The 22,110-nt window shown below is 52.5% G+C and overlaps 10 protein-coding genes across 10 annotated transcripts; 5 read left to right on the top strand and 5 right to left on the bottom strand.

Moving 5' to 3' along the window:
- Positions 1 to 447: 447 nt before the first annotated feature.
- RHO25_005963 (uncharacterized protein) lies at positions 448 to 1,213 on the top strand (the record flags this gene model as incomplete). Its single annotated transcript, XM_023596828.2, has 3 exons — positions 448 to 666; positions 715 to 807; positions 866 to 1,213. 3 exons carry the CDS (start codon positions 448 to 450, stop codon positions 1,211 to 1,213), a joined length of 660 nt encoding a protein of 219 aa, XP_023452853.2.
- Positions 1,214 to 1,932: 719 nt separating this feature from the next.
- Positions 1,933 to 3,184, bottom strand: RHO25_005962 (uncharacterized protein; the record flags this gene model as incomplete). Its single annotated transcript, XM_023596827.2, has 2 exons — positions 1,933 to 2,039; positions 2,119 to 3,184. The coding sequence occupies 2 exons, from the start codon at positions 3,182 to 3,184 to the stop codon at positions 1,933 to 1,935; spliced, it is 1,173 nt and encodes a 390-aa protein (XP_023452852.1).
- A 776-nt stretch (positions 3,185 to 3,960) lies between these two features.
- Positions 3,961 to 6,513, bottom strand: RHO25_005961 (uncharacterized protein; the record flags this gene model as incomplete). The annotated part of the gene is made up of 3 exons (XM_023596826.2): positions 3,961 to 4,346; positions 4,397 to 4,631; positions 4,678 to 6,513. The coding sequence occupies 3 exons, from the start codon at positions 6,511 to 6,513 to the stop codon at positions 3,961 to 3,963; spliced, it is 2,457 nt and encodes an 818-aa protein (XP_023452855.1).
- A 972-nt stretch (positions 6,514 to 7,485) lies between these two features.
- On the top strand, positions 7,486 to 8,370 carry RHO25_005960 (uncharacterized protein; the record flags this gene model as incomplete). Its single annotated transcript, XM_023596825.2, has 1 exon — positions 7,486 to 8,370. The coding sequence occupies one exon, from the start codon at positions 7,486 to 7,488 to the stop codon at positions 8,368 to 8,370; it is 885 nt and encodes a 294-aa protein (XP_023452854.1).
- A 50-nt stretch (positions 8,371 to 8,420) lies between these two features.
- RHO25_005959 (uncharacterized protein) lies at positions 8,421 to 10,063 on the bottom strand (the record flags this gene model as incomplete). The annotated part of the gene is made up of 4 exons (XM_023596824.2): positions 8,421 to 8,484; positions 8,537 to 9,395; positions 9,581 to 9,708; positions 9,762 to 10,063. 4 exons carry the CDS (start codon positions 10,061 to 10,063, stop codon positions 8,421 to 8,423), a joined length of 1,353 nt encoding a protein of 450 aa, XP_023451745.2.
- A 1,006-nt stretch (positions 10,064 to 11,069) lies between these two features.
- BNA1 (3-hydroxyanthranilic acid dioxygenase) lies at positions 11,070 to 11,768 on the top strand (the record flags this gene model as incomplete). Its single annotated transcript, XM_023596823.2, has 1 exon — positions 11,070 to 11,768. The coding sequence occupies one exon, from the start codon at positions 11,070 to 11,072 to the stop codon at positions 11,766 to 11,768; it is 699 nt and encodes a 232-aa protein (XP_023452859.1).
- Positions 11,769 to 11,985: 217 nt separating this feature from the next.
- RHO25_005957 (uncharacterized protein) lies at positions 11,986 to 13,143 on the bottom strand (the record flags this gene model as incomplete). Its single annotated transcript, XM_023596822.2, has 1 exon — positions 11,986 to 13,143. The coding sequence occupies one exon, from the start codon at positions 13,141 to 13,143 to the stop codon at positions 11,986 to 11,988; it is 1,158 nt and encodes a 385-aa protein (XP_023452446.1).
- A 900-nt stretch (positions 13,144 to 14,043) lies between these two features.
- On the top strand, positions 14,044 to 15,075 carry RHO25_005956 (uncharacterized protein; the record flags this gene model as incomplete). Its single annotated transcript, XM_023596821.2, has 1 exon — positions 14,044 to 15,075. The coding sequence occupies one exon, from the start codon at positions 14,044 to 14,046 to the stop codon at positions 15,073 to 15,075; it is 1,032 nt and encodes a 343-aa protein (XP_023452460.1).
- Positions 15,076 to 15,215: 140 nt separating this feature from the next.
- Positions 15,216 to 16,616, bottom strand: RHO25_005955 (uncharacterized protein; the record flags this gene model as incomplete). The annotated part of the gene is made up of 1 exon (XM_023596820.2): positions 15,216 to 16,616. The coding sequence occupies one exon, from the start codon at positions 16,614 to 16,616 to the stop codon at positions 15,216 to 15,218; it is 1,401 nt and encodes a 466-aa protein (XP_023452198.1).
- A 1,010-nt stretch (positions 16,617 to 17,626) lies between these two features.
- RHO25_005954 (uncharacterized protein) lies at positions 17,627 to 22,092 on the top strand (the record flags this gene model as incomplete). The annotated part of the gene is made up of 2 exons (XM_023596819.2): positions 17,627 to 20,620; positions 20,674 to 22,092. 2 exons carry the CDS (start codon positions 17,627 to 17,629, stop codon positions 22,090 to 22,092), a joined length of 4,413 nt encoding a protein of 1,470 aa, XP_023452201.1.
- Between the last annotated feature and the right edge of the window lie 18 nt (positions 22,093 to 22,110).

The following is a 22,110-nucleotide window of genomic DNA, read 5'->3' as shown; positions in this document are numbered from 1 at the left end:
ATCCACAGATGAAACAGAACCAATCGCAATCAGCAGGTTTCTCCGCTGGCGGCTTGCAGTGCAAGATACAATCATCGATATGGAGCTGGGACAGACAACGAACGCCATCAAAGGACAAGATTTGCAAGCGATCCTATTTTCATGGTTGCACGGCATCGACTAGCAGCATCGCCACATCCTTGCCTTGACAAATCGGGTTCGCGGCCGCCGATAGATGGACTCACATACGCTGGGCGAATTGCTGGTGACTTGTCTTCGTGGCGTGTACCTCAAAATGAACCAGAAGACTACACAAAGCCATATGGTGAAGAGATCGAGAATTGGAGTGCTTTCGCTGCGATCACGATTGGCGACCCAACATCTGCAGCAGCCTATGTGCTACATGAGAAATGTATCTTTGTCTGCCACATGCGTGGACCCTCCTTCGACACACAGCTCTCGCATAGTATGCGGCGACTCCTTCAGACCTTGAGACATAAAAGGGAGCGCAAGTCGAGTACATGGAAGATCATCTACATCGTTCACTCACACCCAACTTTTGATCTCATAGTCATACATTCCAGCATCAAGATGAAGCCCCAGCTGTTCTCCCTTTGTCTTGCGGCAGGCATTTCTGCTTCTCCAGTGCAGCTTTCCACTGGCCAATGCACAACAAAGATTGACAAGGTAGAACATCAATAGCAATATTGTTCGCAATTCTGACCACGACATCAGTTCGACGACCTGACCAGCAGTCCGGTTCCTTTTCTGTTTCAGAACGACATCGGAGCGTACAATGGCTTGTTGTATGGCAGATTTGCAGCTATGGTTCGTATGTCCGGACGATGATCTCGTGCTCGGCCTGACCAACTTTACCCTTCTATAGGGCGCAACAGGTCTTAACGGCGTGGCCCCGAAGTCGCCCAACAATACGGCTGGAGTCGGTCTCACAAGAACACTCACGGCTCCCATCTTGGATTTCCTGACTGGTGCTGGAAGCACGATCCCTGTCACATTATCCCCCTTTGGCACCATCTCTGCGCCAGCAGGAAAATATTTCGACCTTGTTGAGTTCTACTTCGGCTGCAGACTCAATGCCGTTGCAACAGTCGTTGTGCCTGCAGTACGATGCGATTTCAGTGCTACCGGGTTCAATTATCTGGATCAGCCGTGTCTGAAGAGTCTTTCACTTATGCGCCTGTCACTGGTACCGGGCCTCTGGGTCCCATTTTGAATGCCGATATGAGTTTCAAGCAATTTGACAAGTTCAGAAAGATGAAGAATGTTACTATCACTTTGGCTAGTTCGAGCACGTTGACCGCTGCGGTCGTGCTGATTGACAATGTCAAGCATTGTGATTACTGAATGCGAACCTTGGTCAAAAGATCTTGTCACTTTGCACAAAATATCAGCCAGAGTTGGCGGGTTGGGCGTCGAACGCATTCTACAGCACATATCAGCCTTATCAGTGGGCTTCCTCGATCAGCACAGCAACAACATGCAGTGGGAAGGCACGATGTCGATCGCTCAAAGCTATAGCAACAAATTTCCGTGCATCCGTCTTCCAAGCATTTTGATTTTTTCGCGCTGCTCATTAGTCCAGGATACCACTCGGTTCAACGTGACAGCCAGTAGAGTACTCCTCGTCGTTTCAGTCACCTGGCTTTCACCTTTCCCCCACGACCTGTCGTCCGAACACTTCTAATTTGTAGACCAATCTTCTTTCTGCAGAGAAGCCGCGAGACGATCATTGAACTGGCTGCTATGAAGCACATGTTGCCGCGGGGTTTCTGGGGTGCAAATGTAGCGACATATACGTATTGCAGTCCTTGAAGCGTTGAACTGAAATTTTGATGACCTACTTCTTTTGGATTTCAGTGTTGCTCATGTGAAAAGCGCGTATATTATGTGTTTTCTTCTTCTCACGCTGTCGATTTAGCGATGCTTTGTCATTCACTTGCTTTGCGTTCCCTTCCACTCCTGAGCAGCAAGTGCTCGGACATCCTCCATGATGCCTTGTGGGTCTTCAAGAGCCGCGTAGTGACCGCCGTCATTTCGTTCTGTGGTGCAGATTAGCATCTGAATTCTTATATTTGTACAAATGCGCCTCTGAGAGTATTCTCAGCTCGGTGAACTCACCTTTGTAAAATACAAGATTGCCCGTTCGCTCCACAGCTCGCTTTGAACTTGGCTCGGTATCCCAGTAGAAAGAAGTGTAGCCGAAAGGTACAGTGATGCGGTTATGCTCTTCCATTGCAAAGTTCGCAAAATTCTCATGCCGAACGTTCTCGTAGTAGCAGAGCATACTAGGCATGATGCAGTCCGTAAAGTAGTACAAGCTGGCAGTGGCAAGGATACATTGCGTCCAGTATCTGCGTTTCTGCTTCTCAGGATCTGCAGCTTCGTTATACTTCTCGCCGACCCATGTCAGTATGCCCATCGGGTTGTCATTGAAGCCGAAGCCAATAGTGTGTGGTCGTGTTCGCATGCAGACAGCATAGCCCATGTGGTTCTCCAACCAGTCGTCGACTCGATCTTTGACGTCTTGTTCACGTTTCGTATATTCCACGCCTTCGGGGAGAGGAGACGGGGCGAAGTTGAAATGCACCAATTTGCATGAATCGGTGTACTTCGATCCGAGCTCGCGACCGACCCAGTGGCCCCAGTCTCCGGTCTGGATCATATATTGAGAGTAGCCGAGCTTCTTCATAAGAGCGTCGAAGATTCGAGCATTATCTTGCAGATTCCATCCTGCTTTCGGTGGCCAGTCGGAGAAGCAGTATCCAGGCATTGAGGGCACGACTACATGGAACGCTTGCTCATTTGGGTCCTCGGGGTTCGAAAGTGGTCCCCAACATTGATTGAATTCGTAGAAACTGCCTGGCCAGCCGTGGACCATGATCAATGGGATAGCATCTTCGCGTTTCGAACGGGCGTGTACGAAGTGAATCTTGACATCCTCGATCTTGGCGATGTAGTGCGGTGCAGAGTTGATTTGATCTTGAATTGGATACCAGTCGAAATCATTTACCCAGGCGTCGTAAAGATTCTTGCACCATTCATAAGTAGGACCATACTTGGTGCCAGCGTTGGGCACTATTTCTTTCGGCGGAAGTCGAGTGTCTTTCAATTTACGCTTGAGGCGATCGACTTCCTCCTTGGGAATGTCGACCTTGAATGGCTGAATGTCAGAGGAGTCGGCCATGTTTCCCACCAAAATTGTGATTCCAGGAGAATGTGTTTGTAGCGTCCTAACGGGACAAACTTTGCGTGCCTCGTCGATGCAATGTCTTTCAACGTGAGACTGTAAAGATTCGTTGTCGATCGAAAGGTACTAAGTCGAAGCCTCTGGTTCGGTCATTGAAAATAGTGATGACAGCAAGGTATGAGAGTGTAAGAAGAGCTCTCTTTGAAATCCTTCCACAGTGCTTTTGTGGTGCGTTGCCTCATCTACAGCATCGAGCGTGACGTCGTAGTTCCCCCGCATTCATTCAAGCTCTCTTTGGCGCAGATGGAGCAATCTAGTCTCCAAACTTTGGAGAGCCAAGCGTTGATCATCATCAATTCTCTAATGCAGGTCCAGAATTAACAGATCCATGCACATATAGCTGTGGGTATCTAAAAATTGTCATACTCATTGTGGAATCAAGTTATGCAGCCTTACTGGCATCGCGGTCTCGATATGTCTGTTCCTGACCAAGGCTTCTGCTTTCTTGCCGCAATAACAGCACTGGATCGGTAGCCATGAAGCAATCTAACACCACGCTTGCAACACGCTGCCGATTCCTGTACGTGATTCCAAGGTTTGCTGACGTTGGCGACTTCGCATCTGAGGCGATCTCGGGAAGATGTAGGGCAGGCAAGCCAAAAAGAACTCTCTGTTGACTGGCTCCGAGGCGAGTGCATAGTCAACGGGACAGAATCTCGGTTTTTCCCGAATGTGCAATCCGAACAACAATCTCGTCGATGCCGCCGGCAGCCCTAAATGTTGTTATTTGTAAAGATACCTCGGTGTTGTGGCTGACGGCGCTGAGCAGTTCTGGTACCATTGTGCGGCAGGCCCAAGTGTTCGTTTTGGTCAATTTGAGGTGTGCTGCTCGCATCAAAATCTGGGTCGAATAAATCGCGAATAGCAGCAGAACTCTCGTCTTGGGGCAAAGGCATTCCGAGCGTTGTGCCGCGCTCGCGTGCGTCATTTTCTGGGGTTCTTGGGGGCGTTCGCATTGCAGCATCTTGTCTGGAGACAGCCAGCAGACCGTCACTGCTTGCTCGGAGCTTGGCTGGGCTCGTGGTGGGAGTAGCTGCACGATGGATGTTGTTCAATTGCACATGATCCGCGCTCGAATCTTCTTCCAGGGAGTTGGTGCCTGAGTATGTTAGTGACATTTGTATGGTCAGCATCCAGGCTTGAGCTTACCTGCGAAGAATTTGTGTCTGTTGCAAACTTCGAGTACCTCCGTAAACACTTGCAAATCTTCGGCAGAACTTTTCCGGCTGGTCACTACCTCATTAGGTTCAGCAGTGATAGCTGCGAAGGACGCGTCGTCCAGCTGTAGTGCCTTTCGAACGTTGAACATATCCTTGAGCGGAGTCATGATGCAGTTTTCTATAGCCAACGTCATGATGTTGTCGATAAATGTGTGGACGGCAATCTGAGTATCCATAAGCAGGTATCATCATTTGGGGGAACATTCTTACCTCGTAGTACACAGCAGCAGCGTTCAATACATTGTGTTCCGGCCGGCGAGCGAGATTTGCAGCTTCTTCTATGTTGCGCAGGGGCCCCTCTAGCCGAGCAGTCTCGTCAATGGCTTTGAGATCGTAGCTTCGTAGGTTCGAACGATACAGAGGATTTTTGGTGATTGGGAATGGTGACTGATACGGTGTCGTGAGCTCCTTGACCTTTAGGCGCACCCTTTCCCGGCAACTCTCGAAGCGACTTGCGACCATTCTTTCGTAGATAGCATTGGCAGTATGCGAAGGGGCACATGCATTCAATGCGGAGCAGAAAAAGTATCGTGCTGCATCAATACAACGGATCGCTAATGCATCTCCAAGGTGCTGCCAAGGTGTTGCCATCAGTCTGAAAACTTGCCCAATCGCGACTGCTGGAGGTTCGCCATCCAACTCCTGTGCTCGGAATTGGCCAATGTAGTGCAGTACAGCTTTGGCCATATTTTGATAGCTGACACATAGAGGCGAGGTTGTCCGTCCGAGCACAATCTCGCCACTGTGAACGGACCGATCGTGTACAGAGCACGTCCGAGTCTCGCCATCCACGATGTGGTAGAGCTGGCCATCATCGATCATGTGTTGGTAGAAATCATCGTAGAGGTCCCGAATCCTGGTTCTAAGTAGCCTCGCATTATTGCCATCGTTTGTCAACGCAGATGTGAAGAAAGGCTCATCGTATGTTCCCTTGCATGCCTGATCGATTAGGGTTGACATTTCTCGAGATATGTTATCGAGGTAGGAAAGCTGTTCGTTAGAGGTCATACGTGGTGGTCCAAGCATGATCAAATGTTGGTCCAATGCACTAATCCGGAGTTCAATTTCGCTGGTCAGCGCTGGAAGTGTATCCGCAATGCTGCGCAAGAGTATGCTTCGAAGTCTTGCACGCAACGCAGCGACGCCTTTTTTGGCAGGTGCGACTGTGGACCACACTGAGCCCGGATCAGCGAAGAAGTCAGCCTCTTCTCGATCGCGATCTTCAGCGGATCTAGTCTCAACTCCTGGGCCAAGGTTGCGCAAGACATGCCACCCAAGCTTCAGAGGGATTTCCTCATTCTGAACTACCTTGATACGCACCGCGCGGCTCTCGTCGTCTTCTATACGATCGGGTTTGGTCAAAATGCCGAGAGTCCGGACACCTTCCGGATCTGCTTCAGCCGCAAACTGAAGAACTTCGTGATCAGCCAGATCATCAGACGCTGGCATAAGTGCCAAGATAATGCTTTTTGGCTGCCGCATATATTCCTTCATGACGGTTCTGACAGATTCGATGTCCGATTCTGTGAACCCAGAGGTCGCATTCAACATCAGACCCGGCATGTCGATTAAAGTGAGGTGCGGTTGTTGCGGACCAGAGAGCTCGATCCGAAGCCTGTGAGATGAGAGTTTGCCAGGAGGTACAAGCCTTTTGAGATGATCACTTGCCTCCCTTAGGACCCGGGAGAAATCTGAGAGTCTTTGCACATCTGGGTCAAATTCACGAAGAATTGCAAGGTCGGCTGTCGAAGTTCCTGCAGAGGGGACTATTGATGCAGAAATGTTCTCGTCTGAAGCGTTCCTCAGTACGAGTTCGGTCGCAAACCTTGTGGTCGTCTCTCTGCCTATGGGGAACGGAATATGGGATATAGCTTCCAGCACCGAGCTCTTGCCTGACGACTGTTTGCCACAGACGATCAGTTGTGGAAGTTCGAGTTCGTGCTGCAGTGACAGTGGGCGCAGTCTGTCGATGGCATCCATGAGCTCGTTCTGCTCGGCTGAGGCGACTAAAGGGAGGCCATTGTCCAGATCTCTGAAGGCAGACATATCGAGATTTTCGGTCACGGCGGCCAGGCTGAGAGATGTAATGTTGGAAACGAGATTGCAGACCAGCGCAAAGATTAGGAAGATAGTGCTATATGAAATTTGATGCAGAGATCCTTCTCGAGTACTTATACCTTCTGAGATAGGGCATCGGTTAGTCAGCAAGGCAGCAGTTCTGCAATTCGAGGCCAGGTTGGGTCACTGTACCGTCCGGTCAGCCATGTCCCATTCACAGTCTAGCGCCCCGGGCTGCCGGCGGCGACCTCAGACGCGGGACATTGGGAACTGCTGTCTTTAATGTTGAGAATGGCTGCTGAACCAACCGTTGGCAGGTCCACGCTCGTTGTTCGAAACCTAACACCCTTGAGAAGGGGGTGGCTTGCTGCATTGAATGATGGCTTCGAGCACTGGCCCGACCTCGCCTGCATTACAGTCCCGGTTAGAGATGCCAAATATAAGTCCCAGACACGGCGGGCTCCAAATGAAGGGAAGCCGCCGAGGAGCACCTTTTCGACTGGACTGATTCAGACTCTGCCAGCTGCGTAACCGCCGCTGTGCCTCATGCCCGAGAGCGGATCAGAGGTTGCCAGATCTGTCGGCCTAGCATGCGTAGCGCTCGCTAATGATCGCTGTCACCAGCTCATAGAGTGCATCGGCAAGGCTCGCCGAGCGTGCAAGAAGTGCAGTAAGTGCCAAGCCATAGGCGGGCCAGATAGCTACGCGCCAATAGCTGGTTTCGTGTCTGCATGAGTGCGGCGCAGTGCCTCAGGCTGCAAGCGATTCGGTCTGGTTCGCCTTTGCATTTTGTAAGCTATTCTGGGCGCCAGTACCCAGCTTGCTGAGAAGGGCATGAGGACGAGACAGTCGGAAAAGAGGCGGAGGCCGACGCGAAGAAGGACCGGTCGTTGACATACCCTTGCTTAAGTAAGCGTCCAGGTCCACCTTAGCTGTGCCGCATCTTCTCTTCCTGGTATCATGAACAACTTCGCGCGGCCGACGCACGCTTCATCAGATCTGTTATCATTTCAAGAGTGCTTGGCGAAAGCGACTTCGATCGTGGCACTTGTCGGAGCCGGACTGAGCGCACCTTCAGGCCTGAGCACTTTCAACAGCACTGATGGGATCTGGAGTGTCCATGAAGCAGCTACGCTTGCTACTCCAGAGGCCTTCGCCAGTGATCCTCGCCGCGTATGGCAGTTCTATGCTCAGCGACGTCAAGATGCTCTTGACGTGCATCCAAATGCTGGCCATTATGCGCTTGCCGAAGCGTCGAAGCGGAATGCCGGGTGGACTACCCTGAGCCAGAATGTTGATGGTCTGAGCGAACGCGCTGGACATCCTCTCAGCCAGCTAATTCTACTACATGGGACACTATTCGACGTACGGTGTTCAGATCCCATCGGCTGTGGATACTCATCGAGAGACCTTGCGAATGCCTCCACGAAACTTTTGGAAAGTGGCGATTCGGCGACGACGAACAATGGGATATGCTGTCAACAAGATCGCAGTGGCAAGGATCTAGAGGTTGCAGGTTGTCCACAATGCAATCTTCCTCTGCGGCCAGGCGTCGTATGGTATGGTGAGAAGCTGGATGCCGGCATCTTGGAGATGGTGAGAGAATGCTTCAGCAGACCTGACGGTATCGACATCATGCTTGTTGTAGGGACGTCGGCGGAGGTTTACCCGGCGGCGGGCTACATCAATGTGGCTCGGGCTCGTGGGGCGCGAATTTGCGTCCTGAACGCGGACGCCAATGTTAAGCGGCAAGCTGGCCTCCGAGATGGCGACTGGTTTTTCGAGGGCGATGCGTCTGAGTTGTTGCCGATATTGCTGGAACCCATAATTGCAACACGTGGATGAATACTGGCATGTCTCTTATGGTCTCATTTTCGAACTGATCGATTCATAGCTTAGAGCTGGATGCCGGCAGCCTCCAGTATGGAGCGTGTCTCCGCCTCTCGATCGGGATTATGGCTTTGAAGACTGTCAGTTCTCAATTGAGCCTTTGGCAACGTGTGACACGTACAATGAATAACGCTGATTTGCTGCGTATACCCTGTTCAAAGCTTGCACCTCGTCCAGTTGCCTTGGAGTAGCAGTGTCCTGCAGTAGGGATGTAAGGTGAAGCATGAGCGGATGAGGTCTGATGTGGTCTTCGAACGCGATTGACCACAGCTCGAAGATCGATGGGTAGAAGCCTGCAAAACCCCAGTCTAGGAGATATAGATGACCTTGGTCGTCCAAAACCATGTTCCGGGGAGAAATGTCCATGTGACAAAAGCACAATGCAGACTCGGTTATGTCGATTCGTGGAATGCTTGGTCCGAAATTCGCAAGCCTGGTGTCGAGATACTCCTGTAATTTCCTGACTGACTCAAAGGGCTGACCAGCGCCATAGTCAGACCAGAGCAGACCACGCGCAGAAGTTCGATCCAATGGACCAGGTACTGTGCCGGTGAAGCTATGGATGTGTTGCATAGCTCGTAAGACTTTCCGAGCGATGCTCACGTCGTCAATTGTACTTCCCTCAAGCGTGTTTCCGTCTACGAAAGCCATAACAAGGTAGCCAGTGGGCCAAATATCTGCATCGTCTGCGAAGAATTGGACGAATGAAGGCACACGCACGATGCTTGAATCCAGGTGTTCCGTCGCGAACTTCAGCGCGTAGGCTTCTGCTCTCGTGACCCCAGGCCCGCATTTAACAGCAAGATTGGCCGTCAATTTGACAACCAGATTGGTGGTTTCCGGAGGACTGATGACATTCAATCTGGTTTCTCTCGCGGCATGGCACAGTTCTCGGATGTGGCTTTGAGAGTCTTTGCTGGTGAAGTCCGGCTCCATTGCGGCATGTGGAGAATTGGCGTTGTGGCGGGCTCCGAAGTTGTCTGGCACAGGCTAGGAGGTACGACAAGAGCAGACGGGAATGTACAGTATGCTAGAGGCCACGATAGCGGCTCCGCATTGATGACTCATACATATGACGTTGTTAAGCTTTGGCAAGAACATGGAATGTTCCTCCGTAATTTGTTCGCAACTGTCATCTGTTCTACCACGGTCTAGTAAAAAGAACCAGTCTGCATAGGCAAGTATATAGGCGTCTGTTGGCGCGAGTAATTGTATTGTATCACACTCTGGAGAAATTCGTATGCATCTGGGCTGAGAAATGCAGCTTGACTGAAGTCGTGTATGAGACACGATCTGATTTCGTTAGCTTTGTTCCAACCTTGGCCACTTTCGGAGAGGTTGCTTACACCCAATAACGGCAGCCAGTACCATTGCTCGTCATACGGTACCGTTGGCGGCCATGTTCTCCAATGTTGCGAAGAAAGGCGCCCACAGTGAGATTGGCACGAGTCGGAAAATCCCAGAACTGAACGCAGCTGTTTGTGACTTGGTAATTATGCTGTGTGACATTGAAGATGCCTTGCTCATTCTTGGGATTTCTGTCGTCTGCTGTCATGCTGAATCGGACGGAGCCTGCTCCATTGGCCAGAATGAGATAGATAGACCAATGGTTCTGACTCAATTGACCACCAGGGACTACTGGCCCCATCGTATGTGCAACAACTCGAAGTTTGTCCACGTGAAGGCTAGGAAGCTGGTTCTGAGCTGACATGTTGGGGTCTGTATAGTTATTGTTGGTTCGGTTCGGAGTGTAGAGATGTATCGAGGGCGAGGAAATGGCTGATGGCATTTGCTATTTATTTCTCTTCATCAATGAAATCAATGGCGTGCTCCGTGCGGTCAACAGTATCATAAGTCACCAGCGCCTGAGCATCGCGTTTACATGCCGCTGGCAGGTGCATGTCCACCCCGGACGATACGGCCGGACACTCGTAGCCAATACTATTCGTACCTCGCCTTTGTGAAGGGTCTGAATGGTCACGCACAGTGCCTGCGCCCCTATGTTAGCCAGGCTTCAAGAAGGAGCGTGTATCTCGTCCTATTCGACGCTGATGCTGGACTTATCGAGGCGGCAAACGCACTGTCCCACGTTCCCGCTTCTCGATGCTTTCAGACTCCAGGGGAGAATCCCGAGTGTTCGCGTTGGGCTTTGTATTGGATCTGGTGCTCCTGAAGCATTAATTGAGACAGTCATGGATCGACTGATGCTCGAATTGGCTGGGCAGGGGTCGCTCTGTGTGTTGGATCACGTTTGTTCGTAGCATAGCCGCTGCTGTGCCACATGCAAGGCGCCCGTTGGTGCTGAAGGCGGTGCAGAACAATCGACCGGACCAGGCGCTTACAGCCTACTTTTGCTCGAAAAAGCGAAGTCGGCTGTCTTCCTTGTCAGTCGGCGGACGACACTTTGATGTTCTAAGCACAAATTCATGAAGGAAGGGAAGGAGGTTGGATGCCGGGTAACCCCGCCTCGGCGATACCGGACATTGCTCCCGAGCCCGTGTCAGCGATGACATCGACAAGATGAACAATTGCACGATGACAGCGAGACTCATCCAACGAAGATACGGGCTTCTGCAGAAAGGTCTAGTGTTCCGCCCATCTTTTCGCAGATAAAGCTGGTATCCGCCTCAAACCGAGGGTTGCAGGACGCCGCAATGCAAGCCTTCAGACGGCCGCTTGTTGCAGCAGCACGAGCTCCCACACGACATGTCGCTCCAACAGTAGCACGAGCGAGCATCGCACACCAACGCCTCCCAAGCCGCCACTATGCCACTACAACGACCACGCCGAATGCGCTCCTCCCACCTCTCAACCTCCCAAAATGGCTCAACGAGAATTCACATCTCCTCAAGCCACCGATCAACAATTTCTGCGTGTACAATGACCCACTGACTGTCATGGTTGTCGGTGGCCCCAACGCTCGCACAGACTACCACATCAACACCACTCCCGAATTCTTCTACCAGTACAAAGGCCGCATGCTCCTGAAAACAATTCAAAAGGTTGACGGCAAAGACACATTCAAGGACATATACATCAATGAAGGCGAGATGTTCCTGTTGCCCGGAAATACTCCGCATAATCCTGTCCGGTTTGCAGATACTGTGGGCGTTGTGATTGAGCAGCCACGGCCAGAAGGAAGTGTAGACAAATTGAGATGGTACTGCCAGGGCTGTGGGAGCCAGGTCCACGAGGCGAGCTTCCATTGTACAGACCTGGGCTCACAAATCAAGGATGCAGTGAATGCTTTCAAGGCCAACGAGGAAGCGAGAAAATGCAAAGACTGCGGCGAGATTTGTGATACGGCACCGAGAGAAGACGTGATGGAGGAAATGAGGACCGCTCCGTCATAAGCTACATTGGCTACTGCTACTGGGGAGGCCTTGCTTCGAGCAGCATCCGAAGTGTCGAGCTACGGCCACATCCTCATTTATGCGCAGAACCATCAACGCTTCATCTGCCAAGCCCTCAGTCGTGCTGCCGAAGAGCTGGCGTGCTCAAGGCGCAGGGTAAAGATCCCCCGGACGCGTCCACCCGCTCGCAGCACCATCTGATCATCGCTCAGCCCCGTCAATCGACGGTTTGATAATCGATCCTGAGGTCGCTGACCAGTTTGCGGTATTGCGCATCAGTTCGCCAATCTTCATTCGTCTCTGACGTGACACGATAAACCGGTGACCCCGTGACTGAATTTCCAACCCTACGGCTGGCGAAGACGGCGAGGTCGCCGACTTGCACGCAGTAGCGGTGCCAGTGCGGAATACTCTCGATGCTCGTCACCTTTGCGTCGAGAACCGTTTTGCGAGCCTGGAAAAGTGCTTCAGACTGGTCGCTTGGCGACCAATTCCAATCGCTGGTGTGAAGTTCGATAACCAGATCTTGCGTCTTGTCGAGAAGCGATATTCGCCGGCAAAATTCCTTCAATCCTTCTGTGGAGAACTGAAGAACCTCTAGCGGCGGATCACTAGGCCAGTGACCCCAGTGATCACTGGGATTACTGGGATCACTTGACGGCGTAGGCTCTAGCTCATCAGGCGAAGAGCCGTCGAAGACTGGATTCTGGCCGGCGGAGGCAGGAGTCGTGGTGGTATCTAAGCTCTCTGAGCTGTGAGCTGCACCTCCATCATCATTTGACCCAGGAGCGTTTTCTTCGCTCTGACGTTGTGCTATCTCGTCCTCAACCTCCGGCGAAGGATCAGTGGGTGGCGAGTTTGCGAGCTCTCCCCAATCCCAATCCAACGATGGATCGAAATGATCTATACCATCATCTCGGAACTGAGACTCCTCAACGGGCTCGGGCTGCGGAGCCGTAAGATTCGCCTTGATGAAAATTCCCTTCGACTTTTCCGGTCCATGCCACCTTTGGTAAATTTTGATCGGCTTGCCTTCCACCGGCAAGATCTTGTCCAGCGAGCCCTTTTCGAAATCATACTCGCTCCCGCTTCTCTCAAGGAATCCTTGTAGATGGAGCGGCACGAATCTCGACATGCATGCTGTGAACTCCTCGTCGATTTGTCTACCGATGAGCCGGTATTTCCAGTCGGCGTAACCCATGTCGCGGAATCTGTCACCTGGGCCAGAGTAGCCTGAGAAGATATCACCTCTCATCACGATGCAGGTGTCATGGTAGAGTGCGTCAGGAGATTGGCCTTTCTTGATGGGCACGTTGTAGATCTCGTCCCGAATCTCTCGTGGGAAGTCGTCGAGGAAGGCCTTGGGCATCGGCATTTTGGGGGTGAAAGTGTCGATGTTAATTGTGAAGTGGGCTTGGTGCTGGAAGTTGGTGATGATTGCAGAAAATACTGTGCTCTGTCATTGACATGCGAAGCTGGAAATGAAATGAGTCGGAGAGCAAGCTCAATCTACCAGGTACCTTTCAAGTGAACCCGCGATTGCTGTGCTTCCGTATTCCTGAAGCAGTTGCGTTGGAAATTGCTCATAAGGCAGCGACGCCTGACCACTGCCTGGGTAGTAACGAGCGAAGGCACGCGCCTGACTTTAGAGCTGAGTCCGATTGGCCGGTAGCTGTCCAGGGAGTATCAAGGACGACTGCACATTTCATTTGGCACAGCAAAGTAGAACTTTGCCATCTGGTGTCTCATTTTCATGGACTTGGCACGTGCTTCACTCATGCCATGATCATGGAGTTGGGTCAAGTGAGCCGCTCGAGGTGTTCAGTTTGCTCGATCTCTCGCGTGACTCCGGGCCTGGTCCGCTGGTCTCCACGGCCCCTTCGACTTTGACGAAGCTAAAAACAAGAGCCCACGCGTTAGAACCCAGGAGGCAATGAGATTCTCGCAGTTTGGATAATAAATTGTGTGGAATAGACCTCGCAGCTAGGAACGTATGAAGCATATCGTCAACTTCTCCAGCTTTAATGGGCTTGAATGACCCTGTGCAGCATTTCTACCCGGAGGTGGTTCAGCGGAAAGTTGAAGTCCCACGGGAGATGTCCCCCTGCCAGCAGTCAACCAATCGGTACTTCTTGCCGAGCGGATCCACTGCCGCACCCAGCTCCGCAGATCTGCATCAGAGCTTCCGACAATTCTTGACTCTTTCACAAGCATCACCGACAAGCTGACCTCACAGCAATGAGCTCGCCCAGCTCATCAACCGCCGACCTCCAACATGTTCTACGACCTTAACGTCCAATGGGTGCCCTCCGATCCGAATCTTCCACGCACCCTCGCCTTCCTCCATGAACTCGGCTACAACGTTGTTGCGCTGAACCACACTATCTCTGGCAAACTACCCACAGACCTCAACAATCCAATTCCTACAGAGTCTCAACTCCAACAAACTCACAAATCTTTACCCACCAAACTCACCATCCTTCGACGCCTGACTCTTGTCCTCTCCGAATCTGGTCATCCCAATGCCCGCCTCACAGCTCTCGCATCCAACTATGATCTGCTCGCTCTCCGCCCCGTCGATGAAAAGACCCTGAGTCTAGCATGCAGTAGCATGGATTGCGATATAATCAGTATCGATCTCACACAACGTTTCGGAACGCATTTCAAGCACAAAATGCTCTCTGTCGCAATACAGTCTGGGAAGAAAATCGAGATATGCTATTCGGGTGGGTTATTGGGTGATGCTCAAGGAAGGAGGAATGTGATCAGTAATGCGACACAGCTGGTCCGGGCGACAAGAGGAAGAGGCTTGATTATCAGCTCTGGAGTGGAGGCTAGGACTGGGGCAGTGGGTTGCAGAGGGCCTTGGGACGCATCAAATTTGGCTGCGGTCTGGGGGCTTGGTCAAGAGAGAGGGTACGAGGCTGTGAGTAAAGAGGCCAGAACTGTTGTTGTTAGTGGGAAGTTGAAGAGGACGGGATACAGAGGGGCAATTGATATTGTATATAGTGGGGAGAAGCCGAAGGAGGTGGAGGTAGGGATCAGGGAAAAGCAGGCTCAGAAACGGAGTGAGAAGCAGAAGCAAGGTGCGAAGAAAGACGGTGCACACCAGCAGAATGAGCAGCATGGGCTGAAGAGGAAGGCGGATGGGGACACGCCGACTGGAGACGGGATGGAAAAGCCGCCGAGCAAGAGGCAGCAGAAGAAGCTTGCCCATGCAGCGCGAGTCGCAAATGGCACTGCTGGACCTGGAGCACACAAGGTTTCTGGCTATGGCGACGATTCTGGAGCAGCAGCAGCCGATTGAAGACGTTCGGCAGCTGTCAATGTCATTGCATGGGTATCTTCGCTCGTCTAACTGGCCGAAAAGCAACTGCATCCCCTGTACAGGGCTCGCGCAAGAAACGATCGGCACTGTCACTTTGCGCCATCTCTCGGATCGGGCTCTCAAGAGCTGTCTTTCAGCAGTCCGCAGGCCGAGCACGTCCACCACTGGTGCTCCATGAATGTGCCGCAACGGCTGCACTGCCACCCGATACTGGCATTCGGGTTTGGCTGCTTGGTGGGAAAGCGCTCAGCTGCCGTCTTGGTCGGTAGTGGCTTCACGTTGAGATCTCGTGAAGACCGCACCGGCTTCCGTGTGACACCCGGGCTCGGATTGGACGGTTTACGAGATTTCGACTTCTCTTTGACGAGAGCAGTCTGGGGTCGCTCAACGCCGCATGCATCGCAGGCCAGGAACTGGAGAGGGTTAATGCATGTGCATATTTCGCAGGTCCACTGCGTTAGAGCTGTAGGTTGAGCGGGAGACACTCCCGTGCTCTCAGCGAGAGCCCACTTCAGCTGGTCTTCCTCACTAGGGTGACTGCTTGTGGTGGCGGACGAAGAACTGCCAGCTTCGTTCGCACTGTAGAGTCCAGCTTCCTTACTCCACTTCAATCCACCTTCTGAGAACAATTTCTGCTCCTCTTCCTGCTCCATTAATTCAAAGAGTGCCTGCGCGATTGCCCGATTGTTGGCATCGTCTTCTTCCGCTTTGGTTTTGAATGTCTTGTCGCTGCTCTCCTGAGAAAGTTTGCCAGCGTCTTGGCGTCCAGAAGCGCAACTAACTTCGCTCATCGCATTATTTCGCTTCGTGATCTGGTCGACGATGACTGATCGAACGTCTTGACCGCGGTGAATTGGTGTGCCGCCCAGTCGTTGACCAGACCCATTGCTCAGTGTACCTTGTTTTTTGCGCTTCTCAGCTGACGCGCGTGCCAGGCGACGCAGTTCGTGTGCCGGTAATTGAGGACGACCGGCATACGCCCCTCCGAGGCGATTGCCAGAGCCAAGGAACCCTTCCCCAGTGTATCCTTTCCGAACGAGAACTTCATGCTCATCACGGAGTTCATCCCACAATTTGTGAAAGTTCGAATCATGCGGCCCCCAGACGTTGTGTGAAAGTTCGTGTAACATGGTATCGACGCATTCTTCAAACGGCAGGAAGAGGTCTGGGTTGTTGTGGTAGCGTAAACGAACGCAGATCTTGTAGCCTTTGTTGATGTTGAGCCCTAGTAAGTTGGGCTCTGGAGGCAAGAACTCGGCTAGGACTGAGACTTTCCACCCTCGCTTTCGCATGATGGGTTTGACCACGGAGGCAATCTTGCGGAGTAAGAGTAGAGCGTCATCGCTCCGAGGGAGTCCGGAGAGATGTTCGTAGGTGTTGAAGAGTGACTCGGTCTCTTTGAATTGGATGGGAGACGAGCGATGTACGCCGCTGGGCCCTCCTTCAGAAGGAGTGCGGTTGTTTCCTGGAAAGGCGGGTCGGTGGTTGCCCGGAGGGCCCGGCGGGCGCCAGCTGGACATGTTCCTGGTCGCCAGAGATTATAAGACGCGTATGCTGAGTAGCGAAGAGCTGGTAAAGGAGAGTATGGCCTTGGCTAGTTGCCGGTTTCTGAAAGTCGAAAACGCCACTTGCCACTTTGCGGTCTGCAAGGCGCATGCCCGCTCCTGCCCGACGTGTGATTTTGTGTCAGGATCTTCGAGCGGCCACGGTCAGTTGTAGGTAGAAGAACGGGAAGCACGTCAATAGCAAAGAAAAGAGGTCATGTGTTTGCTTGCAGCAATGGAGACGCGTACTACCTGGCAGCCTCGTCAACGCTCGAACATGCTGGACAACGGCCGAAACACCTGACAAAGCTGATGTCGTCGGCAGCCACAGCGCCAGTCAGCAAGTGCAGACGGTACCACGGTAGTGTTTGGTTCGTGGCTAGGCGGTGGCAGACACGCGACGTGGGCGGGCGTGTCGAGTCTGGATCGAGTGATGTTCACCTAAGCACTCGTTTCGAGAAAGGCCCCGATGCGGCGACGACCGGGGTGCTCGTGGAGATCGGCGCGGTCTGTCTCAAGCTAATTCGTGCCCGAGTCCATGGGGAGCAACGCCTAGGCATATCCAACATCAGGGTGCTATGCTGCCTCCGACAACGTCTTTCGTGAGAGGACAAAACGATTCCACCTTCGAGTGCAAAATCTTCCCATTGCGCCGCCTGCCGATGACGGGGGGCGTGTCGTCAGCGGTGCTTCCGTGATGCTTCGAGCCGTCTTCCACATGGCTTCTAGTGCGGTCTGTTAAACCTTCGCTTCGTGCCTGGGATCGCCCTCCTCCCACATACCCACCGCCGGCGACGCCATACCACTATCGCCGCTACAGTTTTTCCTGCGTTGCGGTGCGGCGGTGTCCCTTCTGTTCTTCATTGTCCTGAAATTCCGTTCCTACGACCTACGAAGCCATTGCCTCCTCGCCCACCGCTGTAGACGCGAGCCGGCGCGTGACATCACTGCCTCCTCGATGATCCGGCACCCGCGAGGGGATCTGGATGGAAGAGAGGGACCGGACGCCTGTCGCTGAGGTCCGACGCACCAGGAAGAGGCGTGCGACCAACGAAGTCGAGTACTTGGCGGAAGAGCTGCGTCGGACCGACATGGCGCGCGTGTCGTTCGAGGACACACAGATGCGCGTGCCTGCGAGCGAAGACGGCACAAGCGATGGCATCGCAACGGCAGAGGACTACTTCTCTGCTCACGGCACCGACGATGGCTACAACGATGACACCATGTCGCAGGGCTCGCTGGGGTCTCGTCGAGGGGCAAATCGGCTCAACATTCGAATCCCTCCTGCCCAGTTGAAAGCAGACATGGCCTTTACTGCGCTTCAGTACCTGCCGATGCCAGTAATGGTACTGTCGAGTCAAAAATCAGTCGTCCTGGCGAACGAAGCCATGGGAAGACTGCTGGGCATCGATCCTGAGCCAAAGTCCGACGAACTTGACGAAGATTTGACTCCATTGCAACGCCTGGCGAGTCGTGACATTAGGTCCGCGACCGACATTCTTTACGGCGTGACCATTGAAGAACTGGGCATGGATCTGCTACAGAACGGCGGCGCGGTCTTCATTTCTTGGACCCAGTTCCTCGACTCAATAGTGGATGATGCTTCAAAGGCCCAGTGCAGCACCACGCAACTGAACACTCATCATGGAAGGCGACGGGATAAAGATAGCACACCGACCGAAGGCGATAAACTCCATAAGAGATCCAATTCTGTTAACACGACTCACTCCTCTGGTCTGAGCCATTCTTCTGGTGTACGCGCTGAAGTCCACGATGCAGCCGTTGAGGTCCTCTTTTCAACACACAGAGACTCCAGGAGCGGCCTTCCTATTCTTGGTGGCACTGACGGTGACCACGTTCAGTCGCGCATGATCATCAGCATATGGGCCACTGAAGACGAACAGTATTATACATTGACCTTTACAGCATCCACGTCAGGCACCTCAAGTTCCAGCTCATCTTCAGAAGCGGCCAAGACAACAAGTCGGACGGTATCACGTACAACACATAGTTATCCGAGTAGCGCGCATTCCAGCATGGATATTCATAACTCTGGTCCAAGCTCTAATTCCAGTTCAACGTCCGCGCTTAGGCATGTCAAGAGTCCACCAACGTCGAATTACGCCAGTCCATCGATCTCGGAGTTTCCACCTCGAGGTCCTCCTACGAAGTCTGCAACGAATGAGCCGTCTTTGTTCGCCAAAACGAACAAATTGAAACAAGCTCTTCTCAATAGCATGAGCATGCCAGCCTACGCAATGTGGAAAGATGAAACCTTTGGCGTACCCAATAAGGCTGCTATTCGATTGCTCTTTCCCTACGCAGATGATCACCTTGACTATGATTCACAAGAGCAAGCCAAGGAATTTCTGTCCCGCTTTGTGCTCTACACTGGCGATTTCGCAGAGACAATACCCCTCGAAGATTATCCCATCATGCGCCTGATGAGGGAGCGCGCCGGATTCAAAGACTATCGCGTTGGAATGTACAGCGTGAAAGATGGCAGCCGCCTGCTTTTCGACACTAGTGGAGAGCCCTTGTTAGACGAAAAGGGAGAGTTCCTGGGCGGCTGCGTTCTCTTCCATGACGTGACTGGATATGCTCGTACCATCTCGGTGCAGAGGGAACGGAATGAACGCCAATTCGAAAACATTTGTAACATGATCCCTCAGCTGATTTGGCGGACGACTCCGGACGGCTCGCATGACTACTACAACGATCCATGGTACACGTACACGGGCCTGTCTGTAGAAGAGAGTGTTGGAGAAGGCTGGCTCAATGCCTTTCATCCCGATGATCTTGCCATAGCAGAGCCGATCTGGGCCCATTCGCTGGCCACCGGAGACGAGTACCGCACCGAATACCGGTGCAAAAGCGCTTCTGGGGAGATGCGATGGATGCTTGGACGGGCTGTGCCCATGAGAGACGAAAAAGGTAACATTATGAAGTGGTTTGGCACCTGCACCGACATTCATGATCTCGTTCTAGCGCGAGAGGAGGCCAGACAAACCAGGCAGCAGCTGGAACGTGTCATCGAACATGCTAACATTACGTTGTGGGCCGTCGATACGGACCTGAATTTGACTCTTTCGGAAGGGCAAGCCATGTCAGACGACCCGGCCGACGTTGACATTCACAAGAGAAGGCACGAATACCTCGGCAAGCCAATTTCCTACATTTTCGAACGGCAAGGCAGAAAGCATGAGCAAGAGTCCTTTGAGAGGCCAATTAGAAGGATATTAGAGAAGCGCAAATCCGAAGAGATCATTGAGACCGTCACGAAGCAGACCGGGAAGCATTTCCGTACCAAGCTTGTGCCTCTCACGAGGCAGGACAGAGCAGGCGGCATTGCAGGCGAGACATACATCGATGGCGTGGTCGGAGTGAGCCTGGACGTGACTGAGTTGAAGCGAGCCGCCGATGAGGTGGCCGAGCGTAACCGAGAAAATGCAAGATTGATGGCTCAAAGTGTGGCGGCAAAGGAGGCAAGCAAAATGAAGAGCCAGTTCTTGGCCAATATGTCTCATGAGATTCGCACACCGATCGCAGGAGTCATTGGCATGTCGGAGCTACTTCTTGACGAAGACGATTCGGCATCTGGAAAGTTGACCAAGGAACAGCGAGAATGTGCCGAGAACATTCAACGCTCTGCAAACGGCTTATTGACTGTCATCAATGACATCCTGGATTTCTCGAAGGTGGAATCTGGCCGACTTGACATTGAAGAAGTACAATTCGATCTGTCTGTTGTGATCGGAGATGTGAACAAAATGCTGAGCTTCGCAGCTGAGCGCAAAGGACTGCGATATATTGATGACATTCAGCAACTGCAGAATTGGAAATTGATTGGTGATCCGGGCAGAGTGAGACAAGTCATGACCAACCTTTTGACGAACTCTATCAAGTTCACCAGCGAGGGCAGTGTCACTATGCGGGTTAAAGCGAAAAGAGAAACAGCAGACGCTGTCGAAGTACACTTTGTAAGTTCCTCCACCCCACTGCTGTTCCAGCTTCGGCGTTGACACCATCACAGACCGTAGAAGACACAGGCATAGGCATTGAAGAGGAGGTCCGGCAGAAACTCTTCAAACCTTTCTCACAAGCCGACAGCTCGACCGCACGACGGTTTGGTGGCACTGGACTCGGCCTCACAATCAGCAAGAATCTGGTTGAACTCATGCGTGGTGGTATCTCTCTTGAGTCAAAACTTGGTGTGGGCACCAAAGCGACATTCTGGATACCTTTCAATAAGGCGCCATATCAAACGTCGACGGACTCTCCCTTGGTGGATCTTGGGTCTATACCAGATCGGCTAGCATCGGAATTGTCCGTTTCACGTCCTGGAAGCGACAATAATGGACCTAGCGGCCCTTCCACACCAACGGGACACGCGAGAGGCCAATCAATGAGTGGTATATCTGGCTTCCCCACGCATCAAGACTTCCAGTCAATGGACCTCGACCTCAATGAGGAGGAGCGCCGGAATACTCAAGTGCTGGTTGTTGAGGATAACCCTGTCAACCAACAAATCGCGCTCAAAACGATCAAGAAGCTCGGGTTCCCAGTACGAGCTGTTTGGAACGGACAAGAGGCACTGGAATATCTGGCAGCTCCCTCATCTGAACGACCTCGTCCGAGTGTGATATTGATGGATGTACAGATGCCGATCATGGACGGATATCGTGCAACTTGGACAATCCGTAACGACAAGGCTTTCGCACTCAATGCTGACGTGCAAGGCACTCCAATTGTCGCAATGACTGCTTCCGCTATCCAAGGCGACCGCGAAAAATGTCAAGCAGCTGGCATGGATGACTATCTCGCCAAGCCTGTAAAGAAGGTCAACCTCGAGAAGATGCTGATCAAATGGGCTATTGAGGGTAAGAGAAAGCGCGCCGAGCTGAACAGCAATCCAGCCTTATTGCGAGCTCGGCCAGGCATGAAACATAATACCTCATTTACTGGAAGCGAGGCTTCGAGCAATCTGGTGACGCCGCAGGAACATTTGTCTTCAGAAGTGGACAGGCTCGAGTTCGTGAACAACCACCGATTCGCAGCCTCATCAGAAACGACTTCCGAGCGTGCAGATAGGCAGATTCGTGCAGAAGAACAAGCCATGTCTCTTCGTGATCATGAACTCATCGAAGCTGGCGAAGATCCCAAAACGAAACTCGGGAAAGGCCTGGGAGACGATGCGCATCAAGGCGAGCCGCCCGGGACGGCCACAGCGCTGACAGAGGCCAACATGGAAAAGTTTGAAATGAAAGACCGCATCGAGCAGTTGAAGCGGGCCGATACAGATGGCGAGAATAGCAGTATGATGGCCACGATAGCGGAGACAGAAGGATCCGCGCTGCCAGCGCGTTTACAAAGGAGCATGGCGCCCAATCCGGATATACCTATGACGGGCAGTGTACAACATCGACGGAGCTGGCAACCCGAGAAGAGGTGAATCGGGGAATAAAACAGT

Source organism: Cercospora beticola, chromosome 4 (genome assembly GCF_033473495.1).
Source record: "Cercospora beticola chromosome 4, complete sequence".
Classification (NCBI taxonomy): domain Eukaryota; kingdom Fungi; phylum Ascomycota; class Dothideomycetes; order Mycosphaerellales; family Mycosphaerellaceae; genus Cercospora; species Cercospora beticola.
Note: the sequence above shows the minus strand (reverse complement) of the source record. Positions and strands in the feature narration are given on the sequence as shown.